Source organism: Hibiscus syriacus, unplaced genomic scaffold, assembly GCF_006381635.1.
Source record: "Hibiscus syriacus cultivar Baekdansim isolate YM2019G1 unplaced genomic scaffold, ASM638163v2 tig00117000_pilon, whole genome shotgun sequence".
Lineage (NCBI taxonomy): Eukaryota > Viridiplantae > Streptophyta > Magnoliopsida > Malvales > Malvaceae > Hibiscus > Hibiscus syriacus.
The window spans coordinates 405,483-429,386 of NW_024063516.1; the positions used below are offsets into that span (position 1 = coordinate 405,483).

A 23,904-nucleotide genomic window follows, 5' to 3' on the forward strand; every position below is an offset into this window, starting at 1 on the left:
CACCTGCAGGCTACAGGCCACCCCACCTCCCAACATTAGTGGCTGCCTGCCTTTCCCTGTCCTAAACTCAATAATGGAGCAACTAGCATCAGTACAATGTGGCGGCGGGTCGGTCAATGGATCCACCAAAAATAAATATCACCCACTCATCCACACTTTATTTTAAACCATTGTTTATTTATCCACCACATTATGATTGAATTTTGAAACGCTTTCTTCTTTTTGTGTCAATTTTAAACCCCCCCCCCCCAGTCACCACTACAACTTCTGCTACTGCTATGTTGTTATATTCCATTCGGATATTTAAACCTTAAACATTTCTATTCGAAAACCCCAACTCTTTGGAACTGAAATAAAAAAATCTTAAATCTTAAATCGAAAAACTTTCGAAATTTTATGTGGGTTTTCACTTGACTAGGAGATTACTCTGAGATGAATCAATGTAAATTTTAGGTAGAAGAGAAGAAGAGGTTAAAGAGATGAATGAAAGCTTTTGTTGGTTTGTGGGGAAGGTAAGGAGATTAATGCAAGTAAAAGAAAATAACTATAATTTAATTACTAAATCTTCTATTTAATTAATTAAAAGTGTTTTATTAATTAATAAAATATTGTTGATATTACTGGATAACAAATTTTGTTAGACAAACATAATTCGGAGGAGTGAGGATCGAATATCAAAAAAGACTAAATTATTTAATTTCTAGAATACAAGTGTTAACTAAAAACTTGAGAGTAAATGCCTGCTTTATTCAATGTTTAAATTTACAAGGATCTACACTATCATTAGACCAACAAATTTGTAAAACGACCTTTCTCACCTTTTCTTTGAGGCGTTACAGTTAAATCCAAAAAAGGTTATTAAATGAAATGTTAAAATCTTGTAGTATTTATTCTAAAATCTCTTAATCAGTTGATAATAAATACTCAAATATCTTGTTGCTCAAACTCTATATCGAGATAGCTTACTTCATACCTTTCTTATCCTTATTTAGGTACAGCACTTTGATGATAATTGTATAAGATAAGGTTCATAGCTTACTTCATACCTTTCTGAATGGGTGTTAATACATCGAGCAACTTGCTAATCAAGGTTTAGGTGATAATCAAAAACGCCATTAGACTTGAAATTCAGTATCATGTTAGTACTCATTATCAGAAATATAAAAAGCGACATTGTAACCACTTGATTTGATATAATACAAGATCACATGGAGAATTTCCACTGATTATATATAATTCACGCCCATTCTATTATTAGCTTTACAATTTATAATGTATGCTTATACAATTTAGCTTCATTATAATTATAGTAATGGGTTGCCTCTGAACTAATTAATCCAAAGATGGGCAGATAGCAGTTAACCAACTGAATAGGTGAAGGATAACTCCCCTAAACAAAACTGTTTACACCAACCAACCACAGGTACTTCTAATTATATATAATATTTTTAAAAATATACTCTCAAAATAATTAGCCTACTTGAAACGATTTATTTTCGAAATGATTTTCATAAAAAAAACTGTTTATACCAGTTATATTGAAAATTATGTGTCACTCTTCGGGATTATTTGTAGCGAAAGTCAAAAGGTGGAAACAGACAGAAAATGGCATCGGTTGATGTCGACTATTGCCATCTAAGGATCATAGTCTCTGGTCAATAAGGAGCAGTAGTAGGGCTTTTTTAATGTTAAAGGTGGTCCAATGCAACAAATAAAATATTTTTAAATTTTTACAGAGTGCAGTGCAACCCTGTATCGCTATTGTGGAAAATATTATGTTACAGTGTTATGTCTATCAAAAACATCATCTGCAATCTGAACCGTCCAGTTTGTGGCTCATCACTTCACTTCACTCCACTACATTACATATAATATACTTGATTTCTTCTTTGTGGATCCCCGGGTAATTACAAAATAATTTGTTTAGATTTTATTTAGCTATAGATAATGCACTTTGACTCTTCGTAAATATTTTGAAGGACAACACTCTTTTCTACTAATGAAATTATTCATTAGATTCTTCTAGATGGATGTTGAAAGTTGATTAGTGATTTTGTTTCAAACATATATTGTAGAGGTCAAATGATCGGTAAAACTGAATGTGTAAAAGACAAAAACAATCTGATGGAATCAAGTGGACAAAGTATTGTGCAGTCCGCACACATGTTGTGGGGAAAGAACTCAAACTTGCATAGGAATTAGGATTGCAAGTCGGAAAACCAGAATTTTAATTTCCTTTCAGAATTCTTTTGGGTTTGGCTTCATGATCTGTGCTAAAACATTCCAATGACACCTGTCTGTATGTCTGTTATATTTGTTTTTTTAACAGTTGTTAACATAAATAAACCCAACACTAGGAGACATAACAAACATGCAAGGAAAATCAGATGATTGGGACGATGGGTAACGCCAAATATCCTTGATATTAGTTCCCTTGCCTCACAGAGTGTGGGTACATTGGCAGTTGGTATACAAGTCTAAAAACCCACATAAATTAAATACTATTTATGGGTTTTGGGGTTAGAGTTTAAACAACTTGGTAAAAAGGGGGGAAAAGAAGATACGAAGGAGAAATTCTGATGAGAGAAGCAATGAAGCAGCTTCATCTTAATCGTATTCTCCGAAAACAGATTCATATATGTTGTCCTGTTTTTCATCTGAGCATGTATGTCAGAGACTGGAAAACTTCTTCTTCACAAGGAATGGTGAGACCCCTGTCGTGATCAAACCCAAATTCTTCTTCAGCTTGATGAAGCAAACTCTGAAACTCGGGTCGGTTCAAGAAAGAGATGGGGATAATGTATCTGCTTCTGTTTTCACCCACATACACAACGAAATGGCCTTTCGGGACATCCAGAGGGAGTCCCTGCTCATCGTCGTAGCTTTGTTTCTTTCCTAAGCTGGAGCACCTCCTTAGGATTTGCTTGATGGCTGCTGTCTGAGGTAACTTGTTTGATTTCCTGATGGCCATCTTCTTTGAATTCCCACTGGGGTTTAGATTTGAGAGGAGAGTTTAGATAGATGTGATAAAGGTTGGAATGGAAGGGGGGATATATATACAAATATTTACATGGTTAGGTAATATGAGTTTGAAAAGGATGGACAAACAAAGTCATGTGAGGTTGTGGCCTTGTGGGGACAAAGGACAGACCATGGGTGTTTTAGGGGGGTTTGTACGAGTTAATAACAGGACATCCCTCAAAGGTAACATCATTGGGATTACTCCAACTTGTTGTCTGTTGCCCTACAGAAAGACACCATGGTCCAGCTCTCTCTCTCTCTCTCGCTCTCTCTCGGGCTTCAACCTTCCCTGTATTACTCGAGGACTAGCCCACCTCCCTTCATTTTCCCAATGTCCGATTTTGGTTGGTATATGTTAGCTAGTAAATCTTAAAAAGGATTTACTAATTAGCTAGTTATTACAAAAGGTAGAACCAGTCAAAGTTGGTGTCCAGAAATCAAGCAATCTTATCGAAATATGTAACCATGGTTTCTAATGTCCTAAGTTCGGCAATGAATCAGGAACTCCCAACCTTAGTTGCCAATGTGCCATAGCAAATTGCGCCTTATCAATTAGAAAAAATGGTGAGATTGGGAGGACAGAAACTGCCTCATTTGAGATAAACTTTCAGTGGCACGTGTGATTGTTTGATATAATTTGAGCATATTTGAATCGCATATCATATTCTTAATTGCATTAATCATTCACATTATGCAAATAAAGAGTTCCCTTTACTTGCAGATGATCTCTTGGTATATGAATATTTATGGACTTTTGGTAATGGTGGTCCTTGAGCTAGCTTGCTGGTGGAACTACCAAATATGAGCATAGTCATAATCAGATCATAAATTTGAAATTAAATGAGGACCACTTGCTCTCCCTCCTTATGATCCATGGCACCACAAACTCTCTCTCTAATTTCCCCATGTTCTAGGGTCCAGAAACTGCAACTCGTGGTCTCAGTTTCAACGCAAAGTATGCTCTGGTTAATGCTTCTTTTACGGCTACGTACGTCTTGGACTGTACTGTACACTTTTGAAAATCTTTCAGTCCGTTTTCAATCATATATAGTTGTTACCCTTATTATCAGTAGTGTTTTCTGTTTGGTAGCTATGGCATTAACTATGTATTAGTACATTGATCGTACCTGAGTCTCGTTGAATAATTAATGCATTGTTTTAATGTTAATGAGAGCATACGTGCTTTGGTTTAAGACAAACAGCGTGTATCTCTGTATAATATAATTTCCTCGTATTCCGAACTTCCCAAGCCAAATTTTTGTTCCACTTTTGGTTACAACTAGAATCAACACATGTTGAATGTGGGGTGAATCTGATCATAATAACTGATGGTAATTCATCAACAAATTCAATGGATTGCGTTGCAGGGCTTGTACTCGAAAAAGAAAATAAAGGCAGAACTCGTTGACCAAAGGGCACAACACAATGTTCTGTGATTGAAATTAATTTGTTTACCGGATGTAAGATGGAAGCTTAAAAATGGATACTGATACAAACAAAGATAGATCGACCGATGCTTAGATGCAATTGCATTTCTGAAAACTTTAAATTCTCATTTAGTTTAGATATATTTTTTATATTTTTTATTGATAATTTTATTTTGAATCCTTAAAATTTTATAATTTCATATCTCTAAATTTCAATATAATTTATTAAAAATTTGTATCTTAAAATAAAATCTTACAATCCTCCATAAACACGCAGGCGAGTACAAATTCTACCGATAGTCGAACGGTAGTGACTGTTTTAATGAAGATTTGAGAGGCCGGGTAAATATTTAATTCTCGGGTGGAAGAAAACGACCTCACGTTTAGGCGTGAAAGGTAAATGAATTAGGGCCATGTTAGGGGTTGTTTGTTTACATCTTAATGGAATTATTTAGCGCTGAATGTTGAACTGTTCAACATTCAACGTGTTTGTTTCTGACCTTTGAATGAAGACTGTGTTGAATGATTAAGCACCAAGGAATATTCTGAATGTTTCAGAACTATTATCAAACAACATGTCACATTTAGAGCTAAATCATACAGAGCATTTGAATCATTCAACGCTTAATAATTTTGAAGTAAACAAACAACCTCTTAGTTTTTGCCCTCCCAAAACTTCTCAAGATGAAACAGTGGGGTCCATCTGACATCTTGGTTTATCTTACTACGACTAGAAGAACCATGACTTTCAAAAAATAAACCGCGTATTGAAATTTAATTTTTTTAATTAGCTACTTATTTTAATGATGATATCTTATATCTATCATAAAGTTTTGTTTGTATCTATTCTCTTAAAAAATTGTGATATTAACATACGTGTGTACTCCACTAAAAAAAATCTCTCTAAAAACTAACCTTTTTAACTCTCGGGAACCATAATTATATGTTGAAGGAAGAATTATCAAACAGTGTTCGACGCGAGATATTATAAGCTTCGAGCATCTGATGGTTTGCCTCAGGATTCTTTATTCCAAGAGGTTCTTTTATTTGTATGTATTGCGTAAGCAATTGGTTTGAGGTGACCATCTACCTGCGGAGCAACCGTACAAGCAAATTGCATGGGAAAGAAGTTGACCTTTTACTAGAAATTTATGCACCAGACAGTAATTACAAGCATGTTCCAAACCGAAGAAAAAGCTAGACACCGACTTCACAATCTGTAAATATAGAATACTTGACGACAAACCAGAGGCAAATAATCGAAACCCAATGCTCCGTTCATATTTAAGGAACCAAAAAAATATTGGTAGCTAGGGATGGTGACCCTTGGAGGCAGGCAGCTCGACAGAACCAAGGAAATTCAAACGGTCAACTCATAGAAAACTCGATCTTTAATTTTGTGAATGTATTGGAGAAGAAATTAAAACGGGATGGTCCCGATTTCACAGGTAAGCCCGTATGAATCCGGATCGCCAAGGACTTACGGATGTACCATAAACGGAGAGATAAAGCACGTGTACTGTGTAAGGTGAAGGAAACCATAATGTGAACGTTTCCATTGATGTATATTGTAACAACTGCATTAGTTAATGGTCTGTTGAAATAATTTATAAAATAATAATAAATAAATTATATAAATACAAACTAATATTTTACATACATATTAGTTTTGTTAAGAATATAATAACTTCTTAAACTAACTTGTTGATTGTGTGTTTTAGCATTAGTTCATGAAAAGCTTTGTTTAAATCCCATGAAAATTAATTTTTCATCAAGTGAATCTAACAAAACGATGTCGTTTTGAGTTTTTTTAGAATCAAAACAGTCACGTCAAAACGATATCATTTTTGTGAGGCTATCACATCAGTAATGTCATAGTGTGTAGCTTTTATGTCATCATCTTGTTAAGTCATTTACGATGGAGTGGTATAATTGTACTTAAAAGTAAATGTTAATGCTGAAATTGACAAAATATAAAGCTTTATGGTATAAACAAGTCTACGCTTAAAGTTTAATGTAATTTACCCTAAAGAAAACTCTGTCGACTAAATAGCTTTGGTGATCTTCGATTGGAAATTAAAAAAAAGGCAAAAATGCATAAGTGGCCATTGTACTTTTTAAAAAAATTAATGTGACATTCGTATTATTTTTTTTATTTCAATGCGACCATCGAACTAAAAAAATAAAACTAATGTGGCCCTTTGACTAACAAATTTCATCGTTGACCATTACGGTGCTAACGTGGTAGTTCATGGTACTGACATGGCGGTCCATTATGGTTAATGACGTGGCAGATGATATGACATACAGACTAAATTGATTTTATAAAATTTAAGTCCTTATTTAATTTTAAAAAAAAATTAAAAATTATTTTAAATTTTAAATATAAAATTTTTCAAATAATTAAGAAATTAATTATAAAAATGTTAAAAATAAAATTTAAATTATTAGAAAATTGAATATACATATTTTTTTATTAAGTACAAAGTAGTATTTGTTCTAATATTTTTTCATTAAGTTAAGGTAATTACAAAGTAGTGTATGTTCTAATGAATATACATATTGAAAATACTAAAATTGTTATAAACTCCTTTTTAAAAAATTGAATAAATATATAATATGTTATAAAGTAATTACTTATAAATTATTAAACAATTATAAAATATTTTTAAAAAGATATATTATACATAATAAATACATGAAACATATATACATATTATCAACACTTATACAAAGTATTCTTCCTGAATTAATCAAGAATTACAAAATTTGAATTACTCTATACTTATAATTTTTGAATTAGTCGAAACTTATTATGTTTTTAATTACTTTTTGTAAGTCCCAACTAATTTGAAAGATAATTAATTATATAATAAGTTTCGACAAAAAATATAATTAGAAAATGTAGTAAATTTCGTCTAATATAAAATTTATTAAGTCTCGACTAATTTAAATTTTGTAAGTCTCAATTAATCTAATAAGAATACTTTGTATAAGTGATGATATGTCTATATATTACATGCATATATTATACATAATATATCTTTTTAAAAACATTTTTAATTTTTAAATAATTTATAAGTTGTCATTTTATAACCTATGATGCATATTCAAAATTTAAAAAAAAAATTATAATAGTTTTAGTATTTTTAATATGACAATTTAATTTTTTTCATATTTTCATATTTTATTTTCTGAATATTTAAATAATTTTATATTTAAAATTTAAATTTACTTTTATTTTTTAAAAAATTAAATAAGCCCTTGAACGAAAAAGAAAAACAATTTTACCCTTAAATAATATCAAAAAATTAATTTAGCATATCTATCATGTGATCTGCTAAGTCATCAGCCACTGTAGAATACCATGTCGGCATTGTAGACCTTCATGCTAGCATCGTCACAGTCAACAACGTAAAACATTGGTAAAAAAACACATTGAATTTATTTTTTGAATTGAAAAATCACATTAAAAAATAATACGATAATCATACTTATTTTTTTAACTACGGGGCCTCTAATGTTTTATTTATCTTGAAAACAAAAAAGTACAAACTGTTGTTCACCATACTGCTAGGACCAGAGACAAACTGCTGTGTTTGCAAAAGGGTGAGAAACTTATGGTGGAGACTGAGACTTATGGTGGAGACTGAGTAAGCCTTTACTTAACAGATATTTGGGCGACCAGTTGCTTTTGATGGCTGTCGGTGGATAAGCCTTTTAGGACACTGCGTCTGTGACGGGTGAACGACTATGGCTTTGCTCATGTGGGTAGACCATTCCACTACTTGGGTTGTGTCGTTTTGATCCCAAAGTCACATTTTTCCCTGTCTTATGGCACTGTCTCACCAATTTTGCGTTGCAAATTACAAACTCCAGCTTTGGATAAACATAAATCAAGCGTGCTATAGCTTTAACTATGCAGCTTGTAATGTTGCAATATGATAAATGATATTTTTGTGAGTGATACTTTTATTAACTTTGGAATGCCAATAATTTTGGCTTGCATATTTTTTATTTATTTGTTTTTTGAATTGGAAGGTGTCAATGGTTTAAATAAGAATAATTCTACAATACAGAGATTTTGATATATCATTTGAAACAAACGGTTGAATGTTGGACGATACAAAGTCGAGCAATGAAACTTGATAGTGGTCAAGAGCGAATATCTTCACCAGTCGGTTAACCTCAATTTGTATTCTTGTGGGATCCAAAGAAGCTCCGTAAAATAGGCTTGATTTCAAATATCATAGATGACTTTTATTACTGGGAGAGGGTTGAAGTCTGAGCTCGAGATAAAGACTAACTTCACGACTTCCACACAGTCTGATTGCACTTGGAACCATTCAAAACCATAGGTCCATGCCACTTGAAGGCCAATGTAGAGGCTCTACAGCTCACCTTGAAGAGGCGTGACGATGCCAAGCTTTCCGAAATCAAACAGTCCAGCTACAATCGCCAAAAGCGGAACACACCTCCAATAGAGCCGAAACCAATGATAGATGACACCAAAGAATTAGTGTTCAAAGCAGATCCAGTCTTGCAGAGGTGGAGTCTATCTAAAGGACTCTAGTCGGTGTTGATGAGGAGCGGCAGCCTTGGAGAGGCCTAGACTTGCGAAGTGGAGATCCTAGACAGAACTAAGGCGGACAACATCGGATAGAAGTGAGCAAGACTCGTGAAGCGAACTCATGGCGTCATTTCCAAGACATATTATCATGAATAGACTCGTAATATTTTTTATTAATTATTGTATATTTCAAAATGAAACAATAAATATATGATATGAATTTAAAAAGAAGCTAGACACTTAGAGTTATTGTCTCATGGTTGTTGATGTACGTATTTGTTCGACTCCCTGGGAATGTTGTATTCGGACCAAACTAGTGAATCCAGCAAACCAAGAAGATAATTGAAACATGGATGGAATTGAACGCTCACATAACCACCACCACAAGACGAAAAAAATAGATACATATGAGGGCATCCCTCTAAGATACGACCAAAACTCAGTGCAGGTGAGCCGCATCTGAGTTCACCCGTGTAGAACAAACTACATGGTATCGATACAGCTGCATTAAAGTACAAATATGAAATGGATTACAGACTATGGTTTTACTTTTAGGTGAAGGACTTGACTGCAGAAGAGGTAGTGACCAAACTTGAGAGGAGACCAACAATTAGAGCACTGTTATATGTTGTTGGCTCTGCTTGCATCGAGTTGTTCCGGGAATCGATGAATGTTTCATTAAGGAAGGGCCCACCCACGAGGCCTCCAACGGCTACATTAGGATTGGGAACAGTTGAATCTAGCCACTTGAAGCCATCCGTGCAACCGGTCGTTGCATCGGATGGAATGGAAGCTCCTCTATGATGCACGTATTGTGGGTATTTATCACCATACCCCACAAGATAGCTCATTTTCAAAGGGTTCTTGCCCAAGACATAATCAGCCTGGAAGCAAAGATCATTATAGAACTGTTACCGAGTGGAAATGCAGATTGATACTTTTAGGGGCGTATTTTTTATTCTTCAGCTGCATCTTTTTTTCAAACATATTTCTCTTAGAATGTAAACAACTTACTTGTGATTTGGCAAACTTCCTAAGATATGATGGTTTGAATGAATGGTCACCACAGGTTATCTTAGGAGTCTGTGATGTAAGCATGTAATCGCTGTAAAGAGCAGCTAAAAAGGCAGAAGCAACAGGGTGCTGCAGAGCATTCCATTCACTGACCCATATAAGACCACCTGCACCAGAAAGTTCATACAGGTAAATAAAATCCCAAGGATCAAAACATATTTAGTTTATATGTAGCCAAGTGATCTAGATGTAGAGGATGAATTTAGTAATCTAGATGTAGACAATATCCAATCTCAAGTCCATCAATTTCTTAATCGAGTCTAAAATCGTTTTATTTGATAAGGAACTTTCTTCAAACCATTTCTCTCTGTCGAATTCAAAGGTCCGTATGTCAAAATATGAATTCCATTCACTTAGCTTGAAAGAAGAATTACCGTCTGTTCTGCTGGATGTGGCATAGGGAGATTTTGGCAGAATACTACACATAACACCCTCGGCAGACTTCCTATAGTTTCCAAGGCCAGAATTCCCAGAAACACCTTTGGCACCAAACAAGCTTAACCTGGAAAGCAAAACCTGCATAGATATACGCACCGTACAAGTTAACGCCAACTATTTTCTCACTAAACGTGCTTAATATTCGAGAACTTGGGATTTCTCATATTATCACAATGCTTGCGACATGTCTATGTCTAATGAAGGTCAAAGAACAACAAGATCGCTTCAAATTCCTCTAAAAGAGAACATTACCTGGGTCCCTGCATTTTTATTATCCCAGCTAAACCACGTTGGACTTCCCCATGAAGCAAAATCTTTCCCGTTTTCCCCAGTCGCATATTCAAGGTAAAATCGATCGCCTGTGGCATGATAGAGCCAGCTTGCTGCCCATAAGAGCTCATCCCCGTATCCCGTTGAATTGTAATACGTTGCAACTTCTGGGATGTTCTCACTGTAAGAGCCTCTATATTTGTCTGCAAAAGTAAACAGTTGCTTGGCATGCTTAAGAAGCGTTCTCGAGTACGTTGAGTCAGACGTCTTAAACACCAGAGATGCCGAAGCCATAGCTGCTGCAGTCTCAGCCGCAACCTCTGTCCCCGGAACAGATGTGTTCACCTGAGTGAGAGGCCTCTTCTCTTTCATTTTTTCAGGCCTTTCCCAACATTTATGATCTGTCTCAGGGTCACCCACCTACCATAATGTTGGAAGAAGGAAAATATCTTTACATGTAAGTATATTTCATAGGCTTTCTTTCAAGAGATTGTGGAATTAGATTCCAAATAATAACCTGAATATAGAGTACGTTGTCTTCAGGATGAGCATTTATAAGGAAATCAGTTATCCACTTGAGAGAGTGGTGAGCAGGTTCCAGTTGATTCACTGCCGCCATCTGATCTCCATACTCGAGGATAGCCCATGATAATACAGTAGCAGTAAATGCCAAAGGAAACCCAAATTTCATGTGATCCCCAGCATCATACATGCCCTTGGAAAGATCTAACTTCGCTTCACTTCCATCCTTAAGCCCCGAATCTCCTCTCCATGATATCTTATTATCCACTAACTTACCAGCTGCAACAAGAAGCACGTTTCCAATAAACTACTTGTTTGAGTAACTAAATATCAAGCTAGTTTAAATCAGGGTCCCTATGCTAAAGGCTTGTAGGGAAAAAAAGTTAAATTTCGATCTAAAATGTACGAAAACTGAGCAAAAGAGGGTAAAAGAAAAGAAAAAAAGGTACATTTTTGAACGTCGAAGAATTGCATTGCGATTTTGAGAGCATCACCATACTTCTTGTCAATAGCGCCTGGAGGACCAGGGACGGGCTCCGGTTTATTATCATTAGTGTGATCCATTTTCTTCTTGATTCCATAAACAACAGCTCCCACAACAAGAGCCAGTATTACTATCACCAGAAACCACCCCAGACACCCTCCCGACTTTGATTCTTTCCCCATTCTTTTTGTCACCTCAAAATCCAACCAAAACACACAAATCTGGAACCTAAGATCTAGATGAAAACAAGCGCATCAGAACAAAGGAAATGTTAAAGAGAAATGCCGGGTTAATGTGCCAAGAAAAATAGGAAAGAAGAAGAAAATCTGTGGAGCTGAATGGCTCTCAAAATTTTTGTGACTTGTAAGGCAGAATCAAAGTATTTGTTTAATGGGTAACTTCTTGCAGGGCAGAGACAGAGATCACCGACACAAAAATTTGAGGCGGACTATCAAAATTTCAGTAAAAGATAATAATGTTTTCTTTGTTTGCCCGCTACTTGTACCTACTGATATCTTTAGTTTGGTCGGGCGAGATAGATTCAGTTCATCGCAGCCGTTGATGTTAATTTCATGGGGGACCTACACCAGTGTCTGGTGCAGTGCAATGGCTTAATTCCACAACCGATAACTGGTGTACTTGAATGGACCGTTGATCTTGTTTTTAACTGTGATTGGCAATTTCACATTTGGTGGGTTGAGTCGGTGTTCCTCCATGCATTGCTCTTTTTTTTTTTTACATCCTCTGGGCCTGAGGAACACCATGTCTTGGGCTGGAGATCTTTTACAGCTCTCCTGTTTGCTGTCTTTTTTTTTTTCAAAGAAAAAAAATTGTTATAATGCCACTAAATGATTACCGTTTTGTCGACGTATGGGATAGAAATCGTGGAAAAGTTCCATCTCCGGACAACATTTTCTGTTAACTAATCACAAATGGAACCTATTTAACTTATTACCAAAAAAGGAAACCTTATATTCAAATTTATTACAACTAATTATTATAATATGGGCACTAAAATATAGTATATTATTTTTTTTCAAAATCGTACCAAACATTTAGTTTTTATTTTATTTTAGTATTAGGTCGTTAAAAACTTAACGACGAGCTCATCGGTCATCGCATCTACAATCGTTGATCGTCGCGTCCGTCGCTAATGAAGCCCAACCTTTCTTGCTCGTACCTTTTCGACCCCCTAAACATGATTCCGACCTCCTAAACATGATTCCAACCTCCGTTTCGTCGGAAAATACATCAATCTCCCCAAATCGACGATGGATTCTTCGACTTCTCCATCCTCTAATCTCTGTCGTCAACCATATAATGATCCTAAAATGGACTATGTTGATTTACTCGTCATTATGTTGATTTACTTGTCATTCTCCCGTGGTCTACTCTTCGGATTGATCGTTTGTCCATCAGAGCTATGTTTCATCAGCTCATCTGTTAAGTTTTTAGCGGTGGGATACTAAAATGAAACGAAAACTAAACATTAGATATAATCTTAAAAAATAAAAAATTTAGATATTAAAACAGAATAGTTTAGATACTAAACACATAATTTATCCTAAAATATATTCATAAGGGATGAACAATTGATAAAACTTGGGTTAAAATAAATTAAGAAGATAAACGATCATATTTTAAATAATAAAAAGAATAAAACTTGAGCATTAGATTATTATTATTATCATTATTGGTTTCGACGGTCGTTAACTCGTAGAAAAATATAAATTGAATGGTTTTCCTAGTGGGCTCACATTACTCGATGGTCGAAGCTGCTTCTAGTGGGAACCTGTTCGACCCATTCCTTTCCATAGTTCAGCAACGGGCTGCGAATATAATAAAAATGGTTGTCCCTTGTTCTCATATGTAATGGGGTAAGGGGGAGGTAAGATAGTAGGCTGCCCTCAACACCAGGTTGAGAGCAGCTTCCGCAGAAGACCTCCGAATTATAAAATATCCTCCGTGGGACTCGATCGCACGACCTCAAAATTAAGAACCTTGTACTCTACCAACTGAGCTGGATAGTCATCTCGGGCTGCGAATATAATAATTATTCTTATTCATGCATCAACTTTCTACGTAACATTACAGACTAAGGGTTAATTTTGATGGAAAGCTCATCCATTGGGTAAAGTAAAGACTAGTTTTGATGGAACGCATACGAGAGAAGCTCGGGACCACAAAGGGTTCGTGTTAGGAATTAGGATGTGTGTGCGGTGATTGATTTGAGAAAGACTCTCCATCCATTTATGCCACAACGGCAGCTCGGAAAGGATTAGAGGTGGTGAATCATTCTGAAGGTGATTGATTCTCTCCAAGAGATTCACAAGCTCAAATGACATCTCACCAATTGAACATATCTCATAGGACTGTATATAAAACAGTGCGGAGATTAAACAAACAACTCATTTACATCTCCAAATTTCGCTGTTCTTGTTCTGAGGAGTTGTTTTGGTTAGAGGATTATCCTCCCTTATTCACCATTCTGTTATTACTGGCGCTATTCATGCTTAACCAATAGCGGAGTTCGGATTTTCCCAAAAAGAAAAGGTAAAAGGCAACTTCCTTCCACGTAAAACAAGATTAGGAAAAGCGATCCGAAAAGAAACAAAGCTGCATCTTGTCTTAAATTTACAAAAACTATACATTAGAAAGATCTCCAAAAACACATTACAGTTTCATGCTACCTAATTCATTTTTTTAGGAATTAATCGACGACCTTAGAGTCCATCTTAATCAGCTTTGGTGTGCCTTAAATTCTTTTAATTAATTTTCTGGCCCAAAGCTACATAAAAGATAAAGCTGAGCGGTTTAAAGGAGGTCGATGACGCCAGCAAATATTCTTGCCAAAGGTAATTTGCCATCCCTCGTCCTAACCCTTTTTCAGATCCCTTTCACCAACTCCCAAACAACTAAGCACTATAAAAATTTAAAAAGATACCAAGAAAGGCATCAAATAACGGTACTCATTGAATCTGGTGATTGTTGATGGAAGGATAGAATTAACTTTCATATCATTCGACCGTTGTTCCCAAGTACAATTCCAGAATTCACTTCATGCCAAAATTTTGTCGGATCTTTTGGCGCCTAACACCTATAACCAAAGATTATATGGTTGAATTAATTGGACCCAATAACCCACGATATGCAGTTCTTTGGGGGGGGGGGGGAAATAAAAGCAACAATTGAAATAGAAACTAGAAGGCAAGAAATTTAGAGCAACGTCAACAACAACGATTCATTATACACCTACCAATTTAAGTGTCAGTTCAGTATACAAAGTAAAGGAATTAATACCATTAGTTTAACGAGCTGCAGAGCGATTTTTCCTCAATCTACCACGTGTGAGTCGAATGCTTTCTTCCATGAGAGTCTCTATCGGGGGAGGCATTGTGATATCATTCCGTGGAGGTGGCGCCGGTTCTATTTGCATTGCTTCCGCTTCAGTCTCTGCAGGCTGGCTAGAACTTTCCAATGTTGTATCTACTTTTTGGCTATTCGATGATGCCGAAGAGGTAGTTGGTTTAGCCACTTGTGAAGTCACCTTTGAAGGTCCCACCTCTTCAGCTACTTCCTTCTGTTGTTGACTTGACGATGCAATAGATGTTGGTGAAGGCGGTTCTTCAGCCTCAGGCTCTGGCTCTGCTGCTTGTGCTTTACTAGATGATTGATGGCTTGGCACACCCGAGGGTTGGCGAACCCTAGCACCTTGTGCTTGAGAACTCTAGAGTTACACGAGAAGAAATAAATGAACTTCAAATAGATATAACCATGTATAGAGAAAGAAAAACCAGAATAGAAAAGTTGGAAAGATTAATTACTTTTCAAGTACTAAAGACATTCAATTAGCATACAAATGTTACAACTGGACACGCTGTACAGAGTTTTTGATGCACTATATTCAGGTCATTTTCTAACTCCATAGGAACCATTTTTACAAAACATCCAATTTTTGGTTTCATCAAACTAAACTTGTTGCATAAAACTCATACGGAGGAGGTAATGACAGCACAAACTAGCGTTGGTTATGGTCTCATAATTACCTGAGGTTGGTGAGGTCTTGGAGTTGACTGTGAAGCAACATATTGCAGGATCTCAAAAATTCTTGTCTGGCCATAGCTTGCAGCTCTTTGCCAGTAAAGAACTGCCATATCTCCAGCTCTTGTCCTTAGTTCCAACAAGTTACGGTCAATTTCATTTTCGTGCTTTGCAATATACGGTCTAAAGAAGGATTCGTACACATAAGATGTTCCCTGGAGAAAATTGAAAACGTAAGGGCAATTAAAGAAAACATCAACATGTAGATGGATAAGTAAATTTTACTTGTTTCTTTAAAAGTAATACACCTACCCTTGTTTTAGGGTACCACAGGTATATAAAGAATGCCAACTTAGCCTCACTATACATTGGAACCCTTCAAAAAAAACAAAAGGGGAAAAGGCACAGTGAGAAACAGAACAGACATGAAAGCATCCTTATTGTTTTAAGATTCCATACCATGAAACAAAAGCATCACCAATTCTCTCACTAATTGTCAAAACAGCCACCAATATCCTGAAACCAGAAAAGAAAAGGGCGGAAATAAAGGAAAAGTTGTAACATAAATTAAATTAGAACAATCTTATATGAACAGAACACCAAATGAAGACCTACCAGTACTTGCACCAAAACCGCAGTTGCTCAATGTCAGGCTTATTCATTTCAACAGTTTTATAACACTCATATGCTGGATACGCATAGCCAAAAACCATCCTGGCAAATTAAAACTAAAAGATTATTTTCAAGAAAGGACATAAAATAATACTAAAATGAGAGAGAGCCAGTTGTAAAGCAAAACATACACAAGTCCTCTGGTAAGAAATGATCCAATCATTTTGTTAATTTCCTGGAAAAGAGATTACTCCCAGGAGTTAAAGACAGCATCAAAATCAACATTATAAATCCTAGAAAATAAGAACAGTCATACATATGCTAATTGAAGCAAAATATCAGCCTGAGTGACAATATATATATATATCCCTATCTTTCATCCCCTATACTATCCAGATTCCTTGAAAGGTTAAAAATCCAAATCCTCACCATACAGGGAATTTGAGGGAAGTGATTATTTCTAATGGGAAATGTAACTTTTCAGTTCAAAAGAAAATGAAATTAGTAATAATTTGTACCATCTCCAATTGTCTTCAAAAGAAAACATAGAGTGATATTGTTACCCAAGTTTATCCTCTTTGGAAAGCAAAGAAAAATAGTTGTATAGTTTGAAACATCTCCAAATCTCTTTCAAAAGAAATCCTAGAGTGAATTTGTTACCTAGGTTTCTCCTGTTTCTCTTTCTTTCCTTCCTTGATGAATTACTAAAGAAAAGGAATCACTTCAGTTCCCGCTATCCGAACATGCAATAAATCCCAATCAAACAACGCCTTATCAAGTTGAAACGTAAGAATTTCTTGGGCCCATAAATCTAAGCAGGTAAGAAATATGCCAAATACGATTTAATGAACGAGATTCTCTTAACAGCTTATGAAAAGACTCTTAAACTTGGTTCAGCAAGAATTTTCAAATACCGGAAATGAAAACAACATTAAACCTGTTTAGATGTCTATTTATCATCATTTTTTCTGAGCAACCAAACAGAGGAGTACGAGTAACGTAAAGTTACAAGTACAAAAACCAGATTGATCCAGCTAATCAAACCCCAAGATTAGTCGTAACAAGCAATGAAGTATTAAACACTAATTAGATAACAAAATATAGGATGTCGTACGGAACTATAAGTGTTCAAAATTTATGCAACATATCGCACCGAGAAGCAGTGAAAACAAAGAAATAATCGAGTGAAACGGGAATACCGTCGAGTTCAAAAATAAATCAATAAAAATTGATTAAAAATATATTCAGGCAATCCAGAATTTTTTTTTAAGAAAATACAGTTATCAACATTCGATAATGTAATGTCAGATGAAATCTTAATTGCGGTGCTAGCGAAATCAATCACCAAAAATAAGTTGGGAAGGCAGAGCGATTGTTACCTTTAAACAGTAATTTCAATACGACGATGCAAACAAGAATGCAACACGATTAGAATCGGAAACGATAGTTAAACTAGAGCACTGAAGCGATACACATGAGGACTTTTCAAGGAAATAATATGAGTAACTTTGGAGAAGATAGCCGGCCAACAGTAAAATCGGCGCCGCCAAAATACGACGGCTAACCGTTACGAAGTCGGTGGTAGCGGTGGGAGAGTGAAAAAGAATCTTGGGGAAAAAATATTAAAGAGAGAGTCGGAGAGAGAAGATACAGCATTAGTCTTTTCCTTCGTAACGTTAAACCAACTTACCCATTATACCCTTTGGAGACTAGGAAGAAGCTTCTTTTCAGGGAGGTCGTATATTAGTAATATTGAGTTGTTTCTGTCATAAATTGATTTAAATACAACCTTTCTTTACTGTTAATTTAAGGAATTTACATAAGAGAGACATTAATTGATTAGTAGTTTATTTAAATATGTATAATTTTTTTATATAAATTTTGAATAAAATAAATCATCTCCATAAGAGAGGCATTATCAAAATTTTAAAAAATTGGAATTGCTTTGAAGTAAATAATATATTAAACAATATTTATGGTTTTTTAATTTTTCTTTTTTTATAAAAAAAGGAAGAATCAGCAGCTGAATAATTAATGGGTAAAGTAAGTGATCGTTAAGGATAACGATCAAGGACTCGTTTACTTGTAATTAAAAGCTTATTTAGAACACTTCGGCTAATATAACAAATCAGATGGTGGGTCCAATATTATTGGACTACTGATGAATGTCTAAGCAGCCCTAAATGTCAGCTTTACAAATGGGTGAGCCCGTTACAAGCCTAAAAAATAAATGGGTTTTCCAGAAATACGTGGTCACCACCGACAGCAGAAATAATGTACACATGAGCAGTTGTCAGCCAATGCAAAAAGCACAGTCCCAATTGGCATACTTCCCTGAGACCATTGATAGTGAACATGGTCTGGGATTGAGCCACTGGAAAATTAACCAGAAATTGCGATTCGAGATCCTGTCACTGTTCTTATTTCGACTCAGATTTACCCATGGTGGTGGTGGATCTCCAAGCTGCGCAACTTGAAACTCTAAGATACCAGCCTCAATTCAAAAAAAATTCAACTTTTAAATTCATTGGTTAAATAGAGGTTTAAAATAAGAGCAACCCTAAACTCTCGACATACTAGGAAAGTTTTATTTGAGCTAATAAGAAGGAAAAAAAAAACAAATCCCTTCTACAACTGATTCCTTGAAAATAAGCAACTGAATTTTACTAATACACAATCTTTTGCCTTTATTGAAAAATGTAGGAACTAGGGTTGACTTATATTAGTATGCATCCGAGTACCACTTAGGATGTAGCCTCCAGTTCCACTCATCTGCATGCAGGGATGGGTTCTTGATGGAAGCACCTGCATATTAATAACCCCGTTATTCCCACAAATAAAGCATCAGATAGTTTTAAAATGTTAACGAGGAAGATGACCTGATATTCCCGTAACCAAGGTTCTGAAATTTGTAATCCAATTGCCATTTTCTCAAGTTGCAGATTGTGCATGCATGTTGCAAGAGGCTGTATTTAGACACAATAGTTTGATCAAGTTATTTTCTAGGGAATGACTGGTACCACAGTTACTCTTCGCAACAGAAATACTGTAATTATCAGCTTTATAAAAACAAATAGAAGTCTAATCTTGGTTTCTTTCAAGATTTAGACCAGTAAGAAGAGGTGAAAGCGAAGCCAATGACCTGCAGATACTGGTGATAAATTGCAAAAGGAGCTGAGTATGTCAGAAGAGGCAGAAAATCCTTAACTAAGCCCCACGCATCCTGCTCCGGTGCAGCAATAATTAGGCTACACAAAGACATTGAAATTAAGAATTATGGCTATATGATTCTAATGTTAAGAAAGCAACTGTTTACTTCTGTAATTGTAGATACCTAGAGAAACCATTCTCTTTCCACGACTGAATGGCTTCTTTTGGGGCTTTTTCTCCAGCTTTTGGAGCCTTGCAAGTTTTGCTTGAGGAAGAAAGTTTATTCTCAGGAACAAGATCCGTATCACCATTATTGGATGAAAGGTGAACATCTTCCGTGCCAATTGATAAGGATGTTTTTTCCTAAAACATATCACAATACATTAAGGGGGTTTGAGATAAAGAAAAAACCTAATCACAAAGGAGCATGACTAACATTAGATTGACTTTCCATTGTACAGTCATCTTCATGTTGGCTGACCTGCTCACCAGTTTCAATTTGGACTGAGCACAGGTCATTGAAGGAACACCGCAAAATTCTGAGGAAAAATGGAAGAAAGTACATATTTTGATTAACATAATTTTGCATTCATATCTGAGTTATGCACATGTGAATGTCAGGTGACAAAAAGAGTGACTAGTTGGGAGCAAACTCAAAAGTTGGAAGTGTACCTCTTGCAAATTTCATCACTGAAGTTGAACATCCTTATTATCTCTATAGGATATGGTGTCCCTCCAAGATAAGTACTGCACACACTACCGGTACCTGTGACCACACAAAAGATCTTCAGGTAAGCTAAGCTATAAAAATGCATTTGAATAAACTTGTTCAATACCTCCTAAACGCTCAGCCACAGCACCAGTAACAAGTCCACCAACCATATCCACTACAAGGGCATCTGAGTTTGCAGTGACGTTAGCCATTGAAAGCAACAGAGATAAAGCATCCACTCGCAAAAATCTGGATCATAAGAAAGGAACAACAAATTAATTCCAATTGTTACATGACTGCAGAAGTAACTTATAAAAAACCATAGTTAATGATTACCCAATTCGAGCAGGATACTTCTTGAAGTATGCCTCACATATACTGACACAATAGTAGCAAAATGCAAGTCAGCAAGGAGAGAGAGATAAACCATTTAAAAACCACATCCCACAAAAGCAGCTCGAATAAAGAATAATATAGATACCTTCTACAAAAGGGTCGTCTAAGAAGTACTCTGGGTGCATATTTCTTTTGCTTCTTAAGCCTATATTTTTCCTGCAGATGAAACACAGAGACATTTATATCTCCGTTTCATTCTTTTTCTCCTGATCTTTTACAACCCTACCAAACCAGCTTGTATTCGAGATTGATAACCATTAATAAAGGTAAGACTCTTTGAGAACGAAATAAACTAACCTGGGAGAACTGTGTTTTCTTATCAAAAGTTGCACTGTTAGCAATGAGTGCCTCAACAATTTCATTCCCCGTTGCCCCCTGTCTGCATCACAAGAGAAAGAAGCAACTAGTGAAAATCCGTGCACACACAATAAGCCTACACAAAACACAGTTTTTAACCTCCGCATTGCATCTATATCTTCACCGGTGAGGGTTTGAGCTTGATTATTATCAATTATTGCTCGGTTGTCACGGGATTCTTCCTGTAATTGACTACCTCCTTCGTCTTGAACATTATTCTCTGCAAATAAAAACGACAGATGAGTCTTATCCAGAATGAGTTTGAAATCAATTAAGCCACAAAATCACGTTTTTAGGGAAGGGGGAAAAAGAAAGAAACCTTCAGTAGGCGGAACAAAGCGGGAAAGGTAAGGTTTTTCCTTTCCGCTTTCAACTTGAAACAAAGACCCAAAGGGACAACCAATCAATGGTTGCAAAGAGTATGTCTTATTCCCAATTTTCAAGGTACTGAAACAGTGACACTAACGAATTAAACAACGGAAAATTTAAAATTTCATAATCAGTAAAACGAACTGTTTTAAGTAAAATAGAGCTTACGAGCCGGCAGAGAGACGAGCGAAAACAAGGCGATCGCCGTCATTGATGTCGAGCAATACGCTGCAACCTTCGCAGGTTACTCTAGGATTTATAACAGGGCCCGATTCAGGTTTACTTTCGGACATGTTAATATTCTCTTATTAAACAAAGATTTGCTCTTATTCTGCCGTGTGTGTAAAAGAATAAAATTCACAAACAAGAATCTGAAGAACAACTTCAGTTCACTAAAGAGACTTAGGTTTTGCGGAACATTATCTAACTAGTTGGCATTCCAACAATCAACTTTCCCCAAAGAAAGTAAAACCTTAACGTCTAGGGTTTAAGTAAAAGTTTAAAATAAAACCGCTACCAGTACAACGAGGAATGTTCTGTTTTATCTTGGATTAAATCCTTGGGCTAAGCCCAAACCATAACAAAGGGATGTCCAAAAATCAGTCTTGAGTTTTTCCATTTTGTGGCATCGTTTAGATTGAGTTAAATGCCAAGCAAATTTTGGGGTTTTTTTTCAATAGAGAAGCCCCAAAAAATTGTAAAATAAGTCGCAAATATTTTTATTTTGAGATTTGCGGTATTTGTGCATAATGACATGGGGCTAGAGTGTAGGCTAGTTGGTCCGTGAGGCTCTTAGTCGCTTTGCTCGGTTGCTGGGTGCTAAGGCAGCCTTAAAGCTTAAGCTTGATTGCTTAAGTTGTTGCGAACGTGAGAATAAAAGAGAGTGAACGGAAATAAGAGATGCAAGAGAGTATTTGGCTTGGAAGTCGGGTTAGTCTTATTTCCAATAGAAAAGAATGAATGAATACAATAGGGTGGGGAGGCCCCTTTTATAGTGATAATCCCCTATGAGTTGATGGCTAAGTCTACTTCTACTCTAACTAAAATTACTTCCCTACTTAAGTTAAAACTCTAAAGGTTGAGTCCTATTTGAACAAGGATGGTGGTTTTGTCTCTTTTCTTAGAGGGGGCCAATTTTGGCTTGAGGAGGCTCGGATCATGTTGTGTTCAGCCTTATTCCATTCTGTTGTGGGCTTGGCCTGTGTTGGGGCGTGCTTGGTTCATTTCTTGATGCGTCTGGGCCTCGGAGTGCCTTGGTGCGTGTGGATGTGGGCTGGATGATGTTGGACTCGACTTCAAGGTCGCGGTCCGTGACATTCTCCCCCACTAGTTCTAGCGACGCCCTTGTCGCTTGGCTTGCATGAAATTGTTCGATCTTGTCTCTGAATTTCCATAGGGCTTCGGCTGGTTCCCAGCTCCCTTTGCTTTCGGGGAGCCCCTTCCATTGAACTAAGTACTCATGCCTTGGTTTGTGCCCCACTCGGTGAAATGCTCTTTCAACGTGGATTATTTCGACTTCCTTTTCGTAAGAGGCCTTTATTCCAATTGGATATCAATGAGAGATACTTCGATTGGGATCATCCTTGTCTGGATGGAATGGCTTAAGTAGGCTCACATGTAACACCGGGTGAGCTTTGATGGTTTGTGGCAAGTCTAATCTATAGGCCATGATGCCTATTCGTTTCTTAATCGTGAAGGGTCCTTCGTATCTTCGAACCAACCCTTTGTGTCTATCTTGGTTGTGCAAGATGTTTGTGAGTTTGGCAAAGACAATGTCACCTTCTTGAAAGTTTATGTCCCTGCGATTTTTGTCTGCCCACTTCTTGGTACGTTTCCCCGCTTTATGTAGGCAGGCTCGGGCTAACTCGTAGTTCTCTTGACATTCCTTAGCAAACTGATAAGCGGAGGGATTGGGTCCTTGGTACCCAGCTATAACCGTGTTGGGCGTGAGCGGTTGTTGTCCGTTTACAATCTCGAATGGGCTTCGATTGGTGGCTTCGCTCATTTGAAGTTATAAGAAAATTGTGCCACATCCAGAAGTTTTGACCAGACGCTTTGGGTAGCACTTACGTAGTGCCTAAGATAATTTTCTAAAAGTCCATTGCTCTTTCGGTTTGCCCGTCGGTCTGTGGGTGGACTGTAGTTGAAAAGTTCAGGCTTGTCCTCATCAATTTGAATAGCTCAATCCAGAACCTGCCCGTGAATCGGGTGTCTCGATCACTGATGATTGTCTTGGGGACACCCCAATATTTTACCACATGTTTGAGGAACAAACGAGCTGCTTCCTTGGTTGGGCATACTTTGGACGCAGAGATAAAAATTCCATACTTAGAGAATCTATCAACTACGACCATGATGCTTGATAGTCCCTCTGAGGGTGGGAGTCCAACGATGAAGACCATGGAGATACTTTCCCATGGTCGCTCGGGAATGGGCAAAGGTTGTGATACATGCATCACAA

The 23,904-nt window shown here is 36.4% G+C and overlaps 4 protein-coding genes across 4 annotated transcripts; all 4 read right to left on the reverse strand.

Annotated features, from left to right (window-relative positions):
- Nucleotides 1–2,408: 2,408 nt before the first annotated feature.
- LOC120194665 (auxin-responsive protein SAUR50-like) lies at nt 2,409–3,011 on the reverse strand. Its single transcript, XM_039196918.1, has one exon. The coding sequence runs from the start codon at nt 2,969–2,971 to the stop codon at nt 2,654–2,656; it is 318 nt and encodes a 105-aa protein (XP_039052849.1). The 5' UTR covers nt 2,972–3,011; the 3' UTR covers nt 2,409–2,653.
- Nucleotides 3,012–9,357: 6,346 nt separating this feature from the next.
- LOC120194593 (endoglucanase 10-like) lies at nt 9,358–12,215 on the reverse strand. The gene is made up of 6 exons (XM_039196857.1): nt 11,772–12,215; nt 11,318–11,601; nt 10,783–11,220; nt 10,467–10,608; nt 10,033–10,199; nt 9,358–9,902 (listed from the first exon to the last, which is right to left on the reverse strand). The coding sequence occupies exons 1-6, from the start codon at nt 11,986–11,988 to the stop codon at nt 9,570–9,572; spliced, it is 1,581 nt and encodes a 526-aa protein (XP_039052788.1). The 5' UTR covers nt 11,989–12,215; the 3' UTR covers nt 9,358–9,569.
- A 2,806-nt stretch (nt 12,216–15,021) lies between these two features.
- On the reverse strand, nt 15,022–18,126 carry LOC120194650 (putative HVA22-like protein g). The gene is made up of 7 exons (XM_039196902.1): nt 17,839–18,126; nt 16,651–16,694; nt 16,463–16,561; nt 16,307–16,363; nt 16,160–16,223; nt 15,853–16,062; nt 15,022–15,533 (listed from the first exon to the last, which is right to left on the reverse strand). Exons 2-7 carry the CDS (start codon nt 16,680–16,682, stop codon nt 15,114–15,116), a joined length of 882 nt encoding a protein of 293 aa, XP_039052833.1. The 5' UTR covers nt 16,683–16,694; nt 17,839–18,126; the 3' UTR covers nt 15,022–15,113.
- A 982-nt stretch (nt 18,127–19,108) lies between these two features.
- Nucleotides 19,109–21,893, reverse strand: LOC120194642 (tRNA (adenine(58)-N(1))-methyltransferase non-catalytic subunit trm6-like). Its single transcript, XM_039196898.1, has 13 exons — nt 21,612–21,893; nt 21,394–21,521; nt 21,174–21,294; nt 21,015–21,096; nt 20,803–20,873; nt 20,658–20,699; nt 20,446–20,570; nt 20,282–20,375; nt 20,046–20,148; nt 19,794–19,972; nt 19,602–19,707; nt 19,339–19,425; nt 19,109–19,264 (listed from the first exon to the last, which is right to left on the reverse strand). Exons 1-13 carry the CDS (start codon nt 21,734–21,736, stop codon nt 19,166–19,168), a joined length of 1,362 nt encoding a protein of 453 aa, XP_039052829.1. The 5' UTR covers nt 21,737–21,893; the 3' UTR covers nt 19,109–19,165.
- Nucleotides 21,894–23,904: the final 2,011 nt, after the last annotated feature.

Coding starts and splice junctions, on each gene's coding strand:
- LOC120194665 (XM_039196918.1), bottom strand. CDS start 2,971: ATGGCCATCAGGAAATCAAACAAGTTACCTCAGACAGCAGCCATCAAG.
- LOC120194593 (XM_039196857.1), bottom strand. CDS start 11,988: ATGGGGAAAGAATCAAAGTCGGGAGGGTGTCTGGGGTGGTTTCTGGTG. Junction 10,200..10,466: donor CACATCCAGCAGAACAGACG/GTAATTCTTCTT, acceptor TTTCTGGTGCAG/GTGGTCTTATATGGGTCAGT. Junction 9,903..10,032: donor GGAAGTTTGCCAAATCACAA/GTAAGTTGTTTA, acceptor CTTTGCTTCCAG/GCTGATTATGTCTTGGGCAA.
- LOC120194650 (XM_039196902.1), bottom strand. CDS start 16,682: ATGATTGGATCATTTCTTACCAGAGGACTTGT. Junction 16,364..16,462: donor CGGTTTTGGTGCAAGTACTG/GTAGGTCTTCAT, acceptor TTCTGGTTTCAG/GATATTGGTGGCTGTTTTGA. Junction 15,534..15,852: donor CAAGACCTCACCAACCTCAG/GTAATTATGAGA, acceptor GTGTAACTCTAG/AGTTCTCAAGCACAAGGTGC.
- LOC120194642 (XM_039196898.1), bottom strand. CDS start 21,736: ATGTCCGAAAGTAAACCTGAATCGGGCCCTGTTATAAATCCTAGAGTA. Junction 20,571..20,657: donor AAGTATCCTGCTCGAATTGG/GTAATCATTAAC, acceptor CTTATGATCCAG/ATTTTTGCGAGTGGATGCTT. Junction 20,149..20,281: donor AGTGATGAAATTTGCAAGAG/GTACACTTCCAA, acceptor ATTTTTCCTCAG/AATTTTGCGGTGTTCCTTCA.